The sequence below is a fragment of the Typopeltis vanoorti genome, chromosome 11 (genome assembly GCF_054136105.1).
Source record: "Typopeltis vanoorti isolate ZY-2024b chromosome 11, IOZ_Tvanoo_1.0, whole genome shotgun sequence".
NCBI lineage: Eukaryota > Metazoa > Arthropoda > Arachnida > Uropygi > Thelyphonidae > Typopeltis > Typopeltis vanoorti.
In genome coordinates this window covers 84181833-84196631 of record NC_143559.1, presented here as the reverse complement: position 1 = coordinate 84196631, position 14799 = coordinate 84181833, and the positions used below count along the sequence as shown (strand labels likewise).

At 34.8% G+C, this 14799-nt stretch overlaps 1 protein-coding gene across 2 annotated transcripts in view; it reads right to left on the bottom strand.

Annotated features, from left to right (window-relative positions):
* The window catches only part of mahj (LisH and WD40 domain-containing protein mahjong), a 490280-nt gene that overhangs the window by 272304 nt on the left and 203177 nt on the right, over window positions 1–14799 (bottom strand). For both annotated transcript variants that reach the window (XM_090400879.1, XM_090400880.1), the window contains exon 15: window positions 2073–2282. In XM_090400879.1, coding sequence (XP_090257005.1) covers window positions 2073–2282 — 210 coding nt within the window. The remainder of the gene's footprint in view (window positions 1–2072; window positions 2283–14799) is intronic.

Below are 14799 nucleotides of genomic sequence, written 5' to 3'. Positions count from 1 at the left end.
CCCCTCCCAATGAAAACAACACCAGCATCCCTTTTATTTTCCACTTCCCCTGTGACCTTTTAAACTAAATAAAGAACTTCTCAAAGACATAAGATTACATATTTAACAATATTCTGCAAATCGAGACTGCAGCACAGTTCCACAGTTGATCTCACTATAACAAACTACAGAAAAGTCAACCAAAGCCTTATGGTACACACTATGCTAAATGAAATTCTCTATAGCAAACTATCCACTATTCCAAACCATTCTTGGGGTGTTTAAAGTTTATTTTTCACTTGGTTAGACTATAATAAATTTAGTTTAATCCTTTACCGAAGTGTGAGCAAACAAAGTTTGCACCTGAAAATATCTTCAGGACTGGGGTAAAGTAGTACAACACTGGGCAACTCGTAGTAAAGGTGGACCAAGCTGACATCACTCCTATCTCTCCCATAATGCAAAACACATCTCCTTGCAGATACGTATAATGTTATGCATAAAGGGAAGGGCCACTACCCAGACTAGTTTCGACCTTTATTGAGGTCTCTTCAGTGGGAGCCAGGCCCAATAGTGGAGATACCAGGCAGAAGCAATGGCAAGGTTATCTTTACCTATGGGAGTTGCCAAAAGGTATGCCACCTTTTTATTAAATTACTCTGGATTTAGAGAAAGATGCTGAAAGTTTATTTTTCACTTGGTTAGACTATAATAATATTGGAGTGATGTTAGCTTGGTCCACCTTTGCTATGAGTTGCCCGGTGTTGTACTACTTTACCCCAGTCCTGAAGATATTTTCAGGTGCAAACAAAGTTTGCTCACACTTGGATAAAGGATAAACCAAATTTATTAGTTTAATACCGGGCAGAAGCAATGGCAAGGTCATCTTTACCTATAGGCGTTGCCAAAAGGTGTGCCACCTTTTTATTAAATTACTCTGGATTTAGAGAAAGAGGTTGAAAGTTTATTTTTCACTTGGTTAGACTATAATAATATTGGAGCGATGTTAGCTTGGTCCACCTTTGCTACAAGTTGCACTACTTTACCCCAGTCCTGAAGATATTTTCAGGCACAAACTTTGTTTGCTCACACTTGGATAAAGGATTAAACTAAATTTATTATAGTCTAACCAAGTGAAAAATAAACTTTCAACATCTTTCTCTAAATCCAGAGTAATTTAATAAAAAGGTGACACACCTTTTGGCAACTCCTATAAGTAAAGATGACCTCGCCGTTACTTTTGCCTGGTATCTCCACTCCAGGTCCCTTCAGTGGGCCTGGCTCCCACTGAAGGGACCTCAATAAAGGTCGAAACTAGTCTAGGTAGTGGCTTTTCCCTTGATGCATAACATTATACATATCCGCAAGGAGATGTGTTTTGCATTATGGCAGATACTGAGATAGGAGTGATGTTAGCTTGGTCCACCTTTGCTACGAGTTGCCCAGTGTTTTACTACCTTACCCCAGTCCTGAAGAGATTTTCAGGTGCAAACTTTGTTTGCTCACACTTAGATAAAGGATTAAACTAAATTTATTACATTCTTGGGATCGTTGCAAGTTTGCTATAGCAAGAGTGTATTGACTGTATTGGCTTGGGTTTTTGTTTCATTTCCTTACTGCAGAGAACATCAATATCTTCTCTTTCCACAAGATTTTAAGATAAATGTGCACACACAAAAACCATTATAACAGATTGTTATAATGGTTTTTATGTATGATCAAGTTAGAAAAGTTGTAATACATGCAAAGATACAAATACCAACTCAAACTAAATATAACTATTGCTTATATTCCCACAAATTATACAATACAATAACCTTTAAAGGTGGGCTTGTGAATGTTAGTCAAACATGTTGAATTTTCATCATCATAAGACATATGGGAATGATGTTTTATGGTTTTAAAAAAGTGGATTTTATATGACAATTATAAAACCCATCTTTTTATAACCCCCCCCCCTCCCAAAAATGATACCGCAATCTGTCTATGAATTTCCAATCATACTAGGTTAAAATCAACTTAATCTAAATACGTTATGCCACACTACAGATCCTAATTATTCATATTTATACAAAACCCATATTTATACTTACTTTGTAGGGTGGAACTGTAGGTTGAGGAGAACTACCTTGATTACGTGAATGGGATCTCCTCAACTGCTCTGCCTGGATAGCCAAATGAGCTTCATAGTACCGTTTCAGGGCGACACAAACGTGGCGTGCAGCCTGTCGGCTTGCAAAGACTTGATCATCACTTGTTACAAGTTCATTTGAATCCAAAACAAAAATATTCAATGTGCTCATCTAAAGCAAATAAACAACAACAAAAAAATTATATGTATATATATATAAGAAGAAGAAGAAGGATAAATAACAAGAAAGATCTTATAAACACAATAAAAATAAGAAAGTATAACAGGCCTTCATTGGAAGCCACCTACCAAGTGATTAACAATGAATAAAACACTTTCATCATATGCAGAAACATACATAGTTTCAATCATAGGGAAATATGAGTAATAATTAAAAAAAATAAAATAAAAAAAAGAAATGATTATGCTCTACTTAATCCTAAAAACTTTAATAAATGACATCAAGCCAGTGCATTTTTTTAATTGATTAGAATTGTATTTAATGTATTTAACATGTTGACTGCCAACTATGAGATAACTCTTAGTTGGGAGTCTGTATTAGGATGCCAACCACGAGTTATCTCGTATCATACTGGCAACATAATGGCACCAATGGCAAGTTTGCACATCAGACCAATGGCAGTCAACATGTTAATCTTATTTTCTATATCCATGATTATTCAAATGTACTGTTTGTTATCTAAAACTATTTTTGCTTTTAATAATAAGGGGGGGGGGGGGATGTTATATTGCAATAAAATATCAAATATTACTGAATATGTTGCTAATATACACATCCTCATTATTAGGTATCCTAGCAATGACAATGTGTTGTCAATTTAGCCCAGCAAACTGTATGCTGTATTAGCATAAACAACACATTAATGCGTTAGTTATCAAATAACAAGCTTGCTGGGAACATGTTCAGCTAAATGAGCTCCTGCTGTTTTTATCAGATAAAATCAGCTACTGGAACAACCTCAAGCTCTTCCACTGATGTGTCTTCAATTATGTTAAGTGAAGCTAACAAAGGAATTACAGAAATATCATGTGAACATACTTAGTGTTATCGAGAAAAAGAAGAGAGATACTTCTAAATGGGATACATAAGGGTCAGAGCTAGAAAACTGGGGCACATGATGTGTCCCATTCATGTGTTAAAGATTAGGTACTGGAAATATATCATGTTGGAAGTTTAATGGAGTATAAATCCTTTCCCTAAACAGCACTTGGAAAGGATTAAAAATTATTTTAATTCTTCTAATAAGGAGGGTAAATATCAAGAAATTGATGATTATAATTCATCTCAGTCACAGAGACATCTTCAGGGAGTACAAACACCTGTAACACACACACACAAAGGTAACACAATAATACTAAATGAAACAGCATAGATATAAAACTAGTCCTATCTAGGTGGGATATGCCTTCTATGGGCATCTGTACGAATCCTCTTGTAAATTGTGATTCTCAAATGATTAATGTTTCCCATATTTTGGGAAGTTTCTAGCATCTGTATTTATTTAAATTGGGCTGATTTTTGAGGTCAGCTACAGATTCTAAAAACAGTCTTTCTTTCCTAAGTTTGCTGTGATGGAGCATGGTGTTTCATTTAGTATTATGATGCCTTTCTGTTGTGTGTCACAAGTATTAGTTTGTACTCCCTCAAGATGTCTCTAACTGAGACAAAATACTGGTAGAATTAAAATAGTTTTTCATCCTTTCCCAGTGCTATTTATATTCCATTAAACCTCCAACATGGTGCCCCATTAGTATACTGGATGATGGGCTAGCAATTTGGGGCTTAGCCAACTAAACTGTATTCTTAATGGCTTAAACCAAAAACAAGCATGATGGCACAATAGGATGAAATTTCAAACCAGCAGGGGTATCACCAGATTAAAAACAAGGACAATCCAGTTTCCAACAGAGAACAAGGACAAATGAAATGAAATGTCAACTGGAACAAATCCAATGCCAGCAGAAATTGAAGATAGGCACCATCAACAGAAGAAATAGCAACAGAAAAGAAGTTGAACTGGCAGAACTAGATAAGTCTAGCATAAGACGCAACTATAGGCAAAAGCCAGGTAGGAACTTATTATGTCAATACACAAATGCCAAAAGTCAGTAACACAGGGATTGAATTTGTTGCTTTGGTGAATACATTGTGGCTTAAGATTGTTGGCATTCATGAAACCTGGCTATCAGAGCCAGATGTTATAATGGCATAAAGGATACAGTATTTTCAGGAAGGACAGAACAAACAGAAGAGGAGGATATAGTACTAATGACTAATGATTCTGGCCCATTAAGGGTAGAAACAGATAAAAGAAATAATAATAATAATGTCCCATGTAGCAGTGAGCTTGAGGCTAATATGGGGGGTGTGAAGTGGAGGCTAACAGTATGGAATGTATAGTGGGATGTTACTACAGACCAAGTGGTTCAGTTGCTGGGAATTACAAAATGCACTGCCAAATTACCTTGATAGATATTAAATGAGTAATCATTATAGATGACTTCAGTTATCTGACCATAGAAACATTGAAAACTCATAAAAACGAAGAAGTATTTACTGAGATGTTGCAAGACAACTTTCTCAAGCAGCTTGTGAAAGAGGGAACTCAAGATCAAATAGTAGTCAAACTAAATTTGATCATAGCATCAGAAGGGGGGAAGGGTTCAATTAAAAATGTAGCTGTTTTGCCACCAGGTGGTAACAGCAATCAAGTCATACTGTCCTAGGAAGTAGCTAACTGCATGAATGTTTCAATTAAGACAGGTTATATGATGAACTACAAAGCTGAAAATTATGACACACTCATAATAATACTATCTTTGGTTCTATCAGATACTGAATGAGAAGGATATCAGCAATACATAAGCTTTGAAAATATACGTAAATGAGGCCACAGTCTGAAGAACAAACAGGTGAGAGTGAAATGGATGCGCAACCTTATTAAGCAAAAGATCCCTCAAGAAGAAGATTAGGTGTAAGGAATATCTTGATAATAAGATTGAGAGGGGTTATGAAATATATAAAGCTTGGCCAAAAAAGTTATGAGCAATGTTTGGAAAGGCGAAATTGGAGTATGAAAAGACATTGGCAGTACTGGCTAATTAAAGGCAACCCAAAAGAATTTTATCATTACTCTGCAAGTAAAAGAAAGAATGAATATGGAAGAATAACTTTATTTAATGCATTTGGTAACCTTGTGTTAAAAGCATGTAAGACTTCAAACTTTGAAATCTTTGCTAAAATCTATCAATCAGGTGTGTGACATGCCACAGAATTCTATCTGAACATTGGATGAAGAGATAAAGGAACATGAGATTGAGGTTCAAGACCTGTTTCATAACTTGGATATCAATTAAGCAATAAGGCCAGGTGGGATATCAGCACATGTGCTAAAGGAATCTCTGGCCAAAATGGCTTGGTCCATGAAGCATTTATATAACTTCAGTCTCAGCTTAGGAAAGACCCACCAGAATGGAAAGAATGTATGATAAATTCATTGTACCTAGGTGGTACAAAATTGGTGTGTCTAACTACTGACATATCAGTATCTCTGGAGTGATGGTGTTGAAGATTTTAGAAAAGTTGGTAAGAACTTGCATAAAGAAATGGGTTGTCAGACAAACTATACTTTGCAGAAAAGCAACAGTTTACTAAAGGTAAGTCATGTTTTAGCAAGCTGCTCATATTTTATGATAACATTTCAGATGAGCCGGATAAAAAAATGGATATACTATGATGGACTTAGCTAAGGCATTTGATAAGATACCACATAAAAGGCTAATACATAAAGTGGAGGATGTGGGACTGGAATATAAACTATTGCCTTGGATAAGTATGCAGCTGAGAGGTATAAGAGAGTGGTTTACAAAGGGTATGAATCTGCCAGATTTAAGGTGACATTGATATGTAAGGATAAGGAAGTCATTTTGCCTATTTACAATGCCATGATATGACTGAAACGGACTACTCTGTGCACAGATTTGGTCTCCTGGGTTCAGTGAAGATAAGGAAGCTATTGAAAGGATGCAAAGAAGAGTTATAAAGATTATATTGGGATCATGAAATGTAGATTGTGAGGACAGATTGAGAGTTCATTGACTGGACTGCAGACACTGATAAACAGAAGAAACAGAGGGATGATATGATAGAGGTCTATAAACTTCTAAATGGGTGTTATAGGATATCATCAGATGCAATTTTTCATTATGTGGAAGGTGAGAACATGGGGCATCCATGGAAGTAAAGTTTGTGTGAAGTCAAGAAAGAGGTAAGAGCTAGATTTTTCTCTCACAGAGGAACAGTTTGCTTATTGAAGTGGTGAATGCAGCTAATGTGAATGAGATTAAGAGAAGATATAACAACTAGCATGGGTGATATATAGCCTTTCTCAATGAGACTGACTTTCTAGAGGTCAAATATAATACTACTACTAAGAAGAAGAATAGTGCAATGTTTAACCTAAGTGGTATTATTGAGACAGCAAAGATTATACAGGTGAGATCCTGCTAAATAATAAATATTTGATGTTCTATTCAGTCAATAATGATCAAAGAAAGAAATGAGAATCGATAGTATTCAACACCAAATATTAAGATAAACTTACTGATTGGCAAGCAATTTCAGAGTAATGTGGCCAAATTTCTAAATGGAGAACCGGCGAATGAAATTTATTTGTACCTGGTCCCACAGAAGGTTCTTCTAGGGGACAAGTGTTTTTTTTTTTAAAACTATTACTTCTAGAAGGCACTTGACAAAGAAAATGGAAAAGCTGGTCCTTGAAGATCTAAACAGCTGGGTAGGAAATGAATCCCAGGCATATAGAAATCTTTTGGAAAATTTGGAGAAAAGGGCTAAACTAACAATAATGGTAGGTAGGCATCCACTGGATTGTGCTCAGGACACAGACTAGTAATTACTAACACCATGTTTCAACATAAAGTTGTGCACAAATTCACATGAAAAGAAGACACAAGAAAAAAAAAGAAGTCTTACTATGATATTGTTGATAGTGGTTGAATCTTCACAATGGTTGAGAATAGATTTGAAATGGGAAGTGACTTTTATCCTGCTTATAACTAAGCAGGATAAAAATGGATATGATGCTGAAAGTAAAAATATGTAAGCAGGCTTTAACATGAACAAAAGTTGAGCAGCTTTTACAGATAAACTGTACACATAACTATACAAATATTATGAAAGAGTGTGAAAAGAAGAATCAAACCTTGAAGTTTCAGTGGCACACACTAAAGAACACAGTGACTAATTCAGCTAGGGAAGCATGTGATAAAATCATCTGTAAGGATAGAAAAATCAGAACTCCATGGTGGTCACAAGAAATTAAAGAGGCAACCCTGAAAAAATAGACAGAATATAAAAAGTTCTAGTAAGTTGGCAGCTGCCCTTAGAGAATAGAAAGAAAATGTAAGAGAATGAGAACTAAAGAATGTGTAAAAGTAGATAAACAGAAGTCATGGGAAGACTTTGGTAAAAAAATATAAAAACAATAAATATCAGGAAAATAGCAAAATGTTCTGGAGAATACTGTAAAGCTCAGAAATAGAGGAAGAATACAATAAAAGGAAGTACAGTAAACTGATATTGTTCAAATAAGAGATGATACAGACGATATAAAAACTGAACATAAAGATATTCTGACTGCCAGAAGTAATTACCTTCAAAGACTGTTAAATGAAGTGAGAAATGACAGAATAGTGGTAGAGAATATTCAAGAGGAATACAGATCAGAAATACATATATAAATACTGTATGCATAAAAAGCCATCAAAAACCTGAAATGTGGAAAGGCAGCTGGAGTAGATGATATTATATTTAACCAGAAATGCTCAAATGATGTATAAATGATTTACAGCAGTTGCACTGCATAATTCAGAAGGTCAAATTTCAGATAATTCAAGTACAGCTCTCATAGTATATATTTATTAAAAAAGGAAAATAAAACAATAACAGAGGCATTCAGCAACACTCTCACAGATGGCGGCATCACACCATTACTCACATGACCAAGTTTCAAACCTACGTTTACTCAGGTGCTGAGCAGATTACTATTGTAGAGGCCACTCAGTCTCACAACAGTGTAAGCCTAACTCATGTTTGCCATTAGTGGACAAACAATCCACAGCTAAACAAATTCTGCTTGACAATGATAGGAAGAGGATTCCAGAGTGATGTCACTATGAATGCCTAGCCTCCACAACCTAGTCATCTTTTTGGTAACGTTTCTGACACCTCTTACTTAAATATTAAATTCAAAGGGATTGACAGGCACTACTTTCAAGGTGTCTGGAGACTACAGATACCAAATGCATTCAAGTGCAGGCATTCCTCTTATATAAATCCATTCCTCCCTCAAACTCACTCCACATATCAAAAACTTGCAACCATTCCTTTGTACACAGCCTACACACCAAACTGTTTACTATCACAGCCCTGTTCATATTTATTTATTCGTATGGAGTTTCCTCCCTTTTTCTCTCCCGTCCCTATTGGGGTGAGTTGAGCCCTCATGGGGGGGAGTGGGGGTTAAGTATTTATGGCTGTAGGTCCATGTGTGTGTGTTCGTGGAGCTGGTTTGCCTCTGCTTGCGGGATGAAAAACGCCAGATAAACTGGCAGAAAAAACCCTACTTGCCGCACCGAAGACCAGCTAACTTGGCTGAGGAAGATCCTCAAATTCCTCATGTCTTCAACAGGAATCGAACCTGAGACACTCCTTCCCCAGTCATATGGTTGCGAAGCACACAGCCACTAGGCTAACCGCACGGACAGCCCTGTTCTTAATTCAGTATTATCATATCTTGGTAATAGACTAATCATTTTTAATCTTTCTCTTTTTGCTCTTGCTTCTTCCAGCAATCTTTTCACTATATTTGCTGTATTTATCACCAGTTAAATTGCTTGTACCTATAAGAACTATCATCTCTTTTACTTTTCTTTTCTATTTTTCAATTGTATTCATTATATTTCTGATTACTGCTGCAGAAAATTTGAAGTAGTAACATGTTCATCAGTGGAATGTTTTCTAAGTGACTTATTATACCATATTACATCTTTTTTGTGTCCTTCTTTACCTTATCTGATTATCATTACTCAATAATTATCTTACATACTTGAGAGTTTTGCTGCTTATCTTTCTTGTCCTTCTCTAACACTTCTCGACTTTCTAATTCTAATGTTGCTGAATAATCCATTTTAGTCTATTAGTTGCAAAAGTTTCAATATCCTCATTTGTATCAATACTGGCACATTTGTTCATTGAGGGGTGAGCCTTCTTGTCCTTCAGTATTCGGGTAAGCATTTTTTTTTTTTTTTTTTTTTTTTTTTTTTTTTTTTTTTTTTTTTGTTGCTACTCTATTGCTCTTTTGTTTTTGGTGCCATGTTTCAGCAATATTTTATTTTTATAATATTGCAACAAGTGTATCAAAAAAATACAATAAAAATGCAAAATTCTAAAGTAATATACTATAAAACACTACTTATTCTAAAAACAGATAAAAATTACCTATTTTACAGGAACATTAAATAAACCAACTTTAACAATATGCCTTAAACCCAAATCAGGTGTTTACATAAAAATTCTAAATAGTATAAAGAATAAAAATTGTATGCTATATCTTCTTCTTCTCTTTTCCATCATCTATGTGGATGATGATGAGGTCGCATGAACTCTTTCCACTTCTTTCTGTCCAGTTTGGTTTTGCTTGTTGTGATTTGGTTTTCAGGTCCTCTTTTATTTTGTCTATCCATCTAATTCTGGGCCACCCTTTGGATCTTTTTTTTTTTTTTTATTATTATAATTTTATATCATTATGTAACACCTCCAGGGAGTCCAAAGACTCATCGAGGAGGTACCTACTCTACAATTCTCAGTCTCCACCAACCACAACTACCTTCATCATCTACACCAATGCCATCTACTGCCGACCACCACCACTATTTTTACAGACACAAACATCAATGCCCACAGGATTCGAACCTACAACCTTTTGGCTGCAGAGCAGATATGCTAACTACTTGGTCAACCAGGCCGGCATTTACCTTCCATTGTTGTATTCAGGGCTTTGGTTGGTAATCTTTCTGTTCCCATTCTGGTCACATGGCCAAGCCAGTCTTCTTTCTTGAATTTTGTCTATTATTGTTATTTCTTGTTTTAGTCGTTTCCTTATGTCTTCATTTCTTAGTCTATCCAACAGATACTCCAAGTAATCTTCTTAGCCAACCCATTTCAGTAGTTAATAATTTTTTTCTCTTCAGCCTTTTCTGAGATTCCAGCATTCACTTCCATAGAGGAGTACTGGGAGGACAATTGTCTCATAGATTCTTACTTTTGTTACTTGCTTGATGTCTCTTGACTTCCATATTTATTAAGTCATCCAAAAGTTTGGGATGCTTGACTGGTTCATCTGTTTATATCTTTTGTAATTTCACCATCATACTCACTTACTCTCCAAGGTAGGTGAAGTTTTCTACCTACTCTAGATTCTTACCAACAATTTCAATTTTCAGATTGGTGTTTCTTTTTCCTATTTGCATAGTTTTTGTTTTGTCTCTAGTTATGTTTACTCCAAATTTAATACATTCTTCTTTTATTTTATCAGAAATTCATTGTAGATCTTCTTCCGTGCTTGCAAGTAATACAATGCCATCTGAAAATTTTAAATTTGTTACAGTTTTCCCATATATTTGATTCTGGAGTCTTCTTTATTTAAGGCCTTACCGGTTGATTCTTCCAATGTAAGATTGAACAGGTCTGATGACAGATTGCATCCCTGTCTTACTCCACTCTCTGCATAGAACCAGTTGGTTAAGGTGTCCTCCACTCATACTGCACTTTCAGATTTCTCGTATAGATTCTTTATTATTCTTATGGTTTTGTTGGGAATTCCAAATTCTTTCATAGTTTTCCATAGTTCTCTTCTATGGATTGAATCAAATGTCTGATGAAAGTCTATGAAATTTACACAGCAACTTTGGTTGTACTCTAATGTCTTTTCTATTAGCTGTCTTAAGGTGAATAGTTGATCGATTGTGCTTCGTCTTGGTCTGAACCCTGCTTGTTCTTCTCCTAATGCTAGTTCTATATATGGCTTAATTCGTTTTTGGAGTACTTTCATAAAAACCTTACTTGGAATAATGAGGAGGCTAATACCTATGTAATTATTGCATTCTGTTTTAAATCCTTTTTTGTATATAGGAGTTGTAACTAATTTGGTCCAATATTACTTCATTTTTGTAGATCCTTTCATTTTTTATGGTTCCAAAAGTTGTTCCTTTCCTGCTTTTAAGAATTCTGCATGTATTTGATCAATACCAAGTACTTTCCTAGTTTTAAGTTTATCTATACTGTGTGCTATTATTTCTTTGGTAAAGATATTTGTTTCCTCTTCCATTTCAGTGGCTGGAATAGTAATATCCTGAGAGCTGTTTTTATTATATAAGTTTCTAAAGTATTCTTCCCATCTGGCCATTCTTTTTGTTTTACTTTCAATTAGTTGTCCCTCTTTGTTTTTGATCATTATCATTTTTGTTGTCCGTGTCTTGCTAATTTGGTCTATTTGTTTATATGATCCATGGAGGTTATTTTCTTTTGATAGCTTCTCTGCCATTTTGTATTTTTCTTCTAGCCAGTTATTCTTGTCTCTTTTAACTAGTTTTCTAATTTCTCCGGTTAATCTATTATATTCATTTCTGTTATAGTTCTGTTTTAGTTTCATGGTTTTCCTTTGATCGCTTAACCTTTTTACTTCATTCGAGATCCAATCCTGTTTACTTTCTCTTTCAGTGTAACGTATTGTATTTTCTGCCAATTTTAATATTATTTCCTTTAATTTGCACCAATGTTCTTTGATTTATATTCTGTTTTGGTAGTTCCTTCAGGTTTTTATCTAGTTCTAGTTGATATTTTCTTAGAATATTGTTGTCTTGTAGTTTTTTACATTCAGACTCCTTTTAACTCTAAAAGTGCTTTCAAATTTTAACTTTATTCTTAGGTTTGTTAACACTAGCTTATAGTCTGATCCACAGTCTGCAGCAAAGGATCTGCAATTTAGGATACTTTGATTTCCATCTTTGGTTTACAATAATATAGTCTATCATATATTTGGTGTGTCTATCTGTCTGGTGATATCCATGTCCATTTTCTTTGGGGTTTTGGTTGTTGAAAGAGTGTTGGTTAAGTGTTGGAGATCCAATCGTTTTTACTACTTCTTTCTGTGTAACCTTTGTATTTTCTGCCAATTTTAATATTATTTCCTTTAATTTGCACCAATGTTCTTCGATTTATATTCTGTTTTGGCAGTTCCTTCAGGTTTTTATCTAGTTCTAGTTGATATTTTCTTAGAATATTGTTGTCTTGTAGTTTTTTACATTCAGACTCCTTTTAACTCTAAAAGTGCTTTCAAATTTTAACTTTATTCTTAGGTTTGCTAACACTAGCTTATAGTCTGATCCACAGTCTGCAGCAAAGGATCTGCAATTTAGGATACTTTGATTTCCATCTTTGGTTTACAATAATATAGTCTATCATATATTTGGTGTGTCTATCTGTCTGGTGATATCCATGTCCATTTTCTTTGGGGTTTTGGTTGTTGAAAGAGTGTTGGTTAATCTTAGTCTATTATTTGAGCAGAAGTTTAGCAGTCTTTCACCATGTATGCTTTATAGATGTAAAATATTGTTATATACAATGATATAAATTAGTATACTTTTTAAAAATTTTAAAACTGGGAATTCTGTTAACATTTCCTTGAGTTAGTGTACTAGGCTCAGGCATATTGCTAAAAATATTAAAATATTGTTTAGAATATAGAGAACGATCTAATAAAATGTGATGAGCAATTAGAGAGGATAAACAATCCTCAAACACAGGCATCATCATCCTTCAACAGGAAGAAGTGCATGAGATCAGTATAGCCCATGCACAGTCAAGCAAGAACAACTTCCTCTCTGAAAACCCAATGCAGTTCCAAACTGCCAAAGTTTAAATTCAAGCTTAATCTGATATAGCTTGTTATTCTCTCTCCATTCTGGGATATTAATTTTTGTCTTGTATTGTTATATAATTTTTCAAAATGTGGACCAAAAAAATAACCTCAGGTGGAATGATCTGGCAGGAATATTATTTTGCTTGCAAATTGTGAAAATAACTGTTGTCACTGAAACAAAAGCACTAGTTCGTATGCTTCAACTTAAAGACTAAAAACAGGCGATGTCCAGAAAGCATCAGTTGTGATGCTAATTGCTTTATGTTGAGTAGGATCCTAACACTGAAGCATTTTTCTCTCTCAGATAGAGGCATAAACTTGGGACTAATAATCAAATCTTGAATGGATAAATGCTTGGCAGAAATGGAACAAAGAACACTGATCTGCAACCCACGAGCTAGAAGACAAGTGCAAAGGATGTTCATTGCTTCCAGCACATAATATGTAACTAACAATATATGGGGCAGGAATGCCAGTTTTTAAATCAAATACGAGTCTCAAAAAATCTATTTCTGTCACAACTGAGATTACAATGGTACTAGTCTTAGCTCTAGACCAAGATGAAGACTATGTTTGCAGCAAAAGTACAGTTATCTGTGATGAAAACACGAACCCATTTACAAGAGACCATGTGGAAAAATAAAGTGATAAATGGCTTGCTGCAACTGTCGAAATTTCTTATTACCTTTATATTGCAAGAATGACAAAATATAGATGGAAGACATTGTAGGAAGATTGTTGTCCTATTATAAAGTTCACTCTGGCTGCAATAACATGATACTTATGGAGGCCTGATGTGGTGAATGCTTTGTTTAGGCAGGGATTCCATGCTCTGTGCTCCTCTCTCTCTCTCTCTGCTCCTTCAAGGACATGCCAAAGAGACCCAGAACCTCCACTAATTCAGGAGTAAATCAGTAAAAATGGTGGAACCACAGGCTGATACTGGGTATTGATGACATTTATCAGTCAGAAAACCAGTGAAAATCTCACCAGTTTCCCTCCAGCTACATCCAGGCATAGTTGGCATCATTTGGTATAGGACAATTATGAATCCTGTACCTATCAGAAAATGATTATGATATCATACTATAACTGTTGTTACCAATTATATGCAACTGAACCTGTAAATCTCAGATTTTTTTTCTCCCTGTGCAAACAAAGCTCTTTTTGTGAGTGAGAGAATGGGGTGAGTGGATATTATATAGAAGTGAAACCAGACAAAGAAACACACATTTTGCCATCATCTTTTGCTAAATTCTCTTTAGTAAATGAGACCATAAGCTCACCTATAAACTGACATATATATACAGGAACTGAAAAATGTTGTGTTGATTCACAAGTCAGATGTCAGCTTGGGATGGGAAACACAGTCGATTAATATTTTGTAGTCACTTATTAAAACTCTGACTTGGTCAATTATATAAGCCTTTGTTAATGCTATTTCTAATTTTTACCATCAGTAATTACCAATGTTGAAGCAAATATCTTAACTATTTATATAGCGTGTTTATCAGTCTGAGATGTGAAGGAAAAACTCACATTTTGTCAGTGATACATGCCTATGCATATTTATTTATATATTTATTAATGATACATGATGATTTTCAAACATTTTAATACTTACAGTACATCTTTTATTACTTTTATGAAAAGAAAATTAAACAATTT